The 3,101-nt window shown below is 49.4% G+C and overlaps 1 protein-coding gene across 1 annotated transcript; it reads left to right on the top strand.

The window, feature by feature from the left end:
• Positions 1–1,137: 1,137 nt before the first annotated feature.
• Positions 1,138–2,204, top strand: F5891DRAFT_1179803 (uncharacterized protein; the record flags this gene model as incomplete). Its single annotated transcript, XM_041365833.1, has 4 exons — positions 1,138–1,261; positions 1,312–1,512; positions 1,573–1,685; positions 1,746–2,204. The coding sequence occupies 4 exons, from the start codon at positions 1,138–1,140 to the stop codon at positions 2,202–2,204; spliced, it is 897 nt and encodes a 298-aa protein (XP_041233860.1).
• Between the last annotated feature and the right edge of the window lie 897 nt (positions 2,205–3,101).

Here is a 3,101-nt window from a genome sequence, read left to right on the forward strand (position 1 = left end):
CAGGTAATTGCTGAGTTCTGTGCAAGAAGGCATTGGTTTGTTAGCGTATTCGCGCGCGATGGCGCGCAAGTCCGCGAGCGCGTAGCGTCTTTTACCATCCCATCCAGGATACATTACCTTCACCTCATCTAAAAAGGTGCTGTAATCATCTACTGCCGCTTCTGGCATGCCTCCCCATAGTTCTCGATCATCGCGTGCAAGGTAGCGGATAATACCTTTGATGCGGTCAAGTCCTTGGAGTCCTGCTTCATCAGCGAGCTGCTCATATGTGTCAATGAATTCAGCGAGGTTGTCTGTAGTGCCGCTGAACTTGGGCGCATTTGCGGTGCCGCGGATGGGCATTCTATAAGGCATTGAGGCGTGAAAAGGTGCAGGCGCGCGCGTGAGGCGCAGAGGCGTGGGAACTATTGTGTGCGCGCAAGGCGCGAGAGTGCGTGACTATACAATGGTTAGCTTGTGAAAATGCAAAGAGATTGACCTGTATGTGTTAAGATGCGCAAAACTAGATCTTGCTGACTGCTCCCCTCGCGGTGGGCTCCAGTTGTAGAAACAACAATACAATGAGGAACAAGGATGCTCCTAACTGTATCTATAAAATGTTGTGAGGTCGCGCGTTACCTAGTCTGCTATTCTTGAGGAGACAAGTGCGTTCGACCCTAGGGGAAGCGAGTGCTGCAAAGATCTAGAGGTACGCGCTTCAGCGAAGCGTGAGAAAGCGCAAGTGCGCGCAAGGTACGAAGGCGCGGGAACGCGCGCGCGTATTAGCGCGAAGCGCGGGAAAGCGCGCGCGCGTAAGCGGAAATAAAAGAGACTAAGCTTAAGTGATGATATAAAGCAATATAAGAAAAGATAGATGCAAAGTGTAGACCAATAGACTTCTACTATGTACTGCTAAGTAAATAGTGGGTGATAACTAGTAAGTTCAAGGGAAAAGTAAGGTAAAGTGTAGTATGTACTGCTGGCGCTTATATAGCGCGCCTAAGCGCGGTCATGCGGAGCCGAAGCGCTACCGAGTAGGTATGTAAGGATATATATGAGTGAGAAACTATGATAAAAATAAAGGTGGAACTATGCTAATAAAGGAAATGGAAATATACGTACTAGGAAGCTTGGTGGACAGTGGATGGATGCATCTGAATGGCTGGCGCTATAGGGCGCGCAAGCGCAGGAACGCGCGCGCGCGTATACATCGCGAAGCGCGGGAATGGTGCGCGCATGGCGCGCATTGCGTGGGAAAGCTGCGCGTCATATAGAGATAGCTGTGGGTAGCGCACAGAATGACGCTGCGAGTTTGTGCTGTATACTTCCTAGTGAAACCTGCCATATCACACCATGAGACACACGAGTCTCTACATCGTTACGTTGTGCTCAACAAACTAAAAACAGAGCAAGGAAAGATCACAGTATTCAGCACTCTACTCTCGACAGGCTCAATCGCAGACACGTGGTGGAACAAGTTAGATAGTTCGCACAAGAACTCATGGGCAGACGTTAAAACAGCATTCTCAAACCGTTGGCTGGCAATCACAGTAGCCGAAAAAACGGGGCTTGACTACCAGTGAGAGATATTAGCGCTGCGACTGAAGGAGGAAGAAGTAGGCAAACAGATCACAGTCGCAGGCGTTCCTACGTGGGCACACCTCCAATTCCACATGAATTTACAACAGCTCATTAACGAAGCTGGAGTCAACACAATAGCAGGGCTCGTGTATCAAGTCTGAGAGAACCTACCAACGGTAATCAAGGAGCTCACGACTCCGGGGTTAGCAGAATGGAGCAAGTTTCTAGATGAGCTGAAGGCGCTGGATACAAACAAGTTAAGGGAAAAGGCGGAGACGGCAAGGAAGAAGAAAGAGGAAGAGAAGATGCAGAGTGCTCGCCTCACAAGGCTCGAGACGATGCAAACGGACGTGATAGAAGTCATGCATTTACAACTACAGCGCACTAACTTGGGGCCCACCACAACCGAACGAAGTACCACGCCACCATCCAACCTAACACCACGCATACACTACGTCAACAGAGAGCTCAGGACAATCCCTCAACAAGCAAGTCGTCAGCACCAACCTCTTACACAGGAAGAACGAGACATCATGAGATGTCACGTCAACGACATAGCCCACCATGCAGACACCACCGTAGGTCGAGCAGCGTATGATGACCAGCTCAAACAATGGTTCGTGAAGTATGGGCAAACCAGATGAGTTACAGAGACCACCCAGTTCCCACTCCGCCCAGGCAGCGCCATGATATGCTCGGGTGAATGTTTCAAATGCGGTGCACATGGACACAGATCCGCAGAGTGTCGAGTCCCGGAGACATCGTAACTACTAATCCAGGAGAGAATCTGGAGAAGTTTAGCAGTGAGAGCGCTAGGTAACTTCAATCGAGCAAATGCAGTGCAAATCGACGTAGCATTTGAGGAAGAGTACGCGCAGTGGGACCAGGGAAAAGAATCAGGGTCGTCAGTGTAGAGGGACACCAGACAACCCAAACAGACAGCATACCTCAGCAAATTGAACGGTCAGTCCTCGTACGTGAAAAGGCGATGCACGAGGACAATTCCCAAAGCCCCGTCAGAATAGTCATAGACACAGAACCAGACAGTGTATCAACAGCAAATGATCAATACAATGTCAGTGACTTGTACTCGATGGCGGAAAACGGAAACGGAAATCAGTGCTGCCTACTGTTCCTGCAGTATACCTCGTTCCTAGGTCCAAAAGGCGAGGTGATTAGAGTCAAAGCCTTATTTGATGAAGGAGCGATGACAAGCATCATGTGCACGTCAGTATTCGAAAGTGTCAAACATAGGCTATGCAATTGGAGTCCATTGACAAAACGCCTCCGCATGGCAAATGGAGCAATAGTTCAGTCAGAGGCAGTTTGGAAAGGAGATGTGGTTATAGGAGGAGTACGAGCACAAGGGGAATTTGAAGTGCTACAGAGCAGGGGAGGTTGGAAGTTCCTGTTTGGAAAGCCGCTGTTACAAACCTTCAAAGCAATCCATAACTACGAAGTCGATGAAGTCCAAGTTACAGGAATTGGAGGCACAACAATGCTACGGAACCAATCACAAGCAGCAAGAGCAAGTATCAAGG

This window comes from Suillus fuscotomentosus (assembly GCF_016647785.1).
Source record: "Suillus fuscotomentosus strain FC203 chromosome Unknown F5891scaffold_1, whole genome shotgun sequence".
Taxonomy (NCBI): domain Eukaryota; kingdom Fungi; phylum Basidiomycota; class Agaricomycetes; order Boletales; family Suillaceae; genus Suillus; species Suillus fuscotomentosus.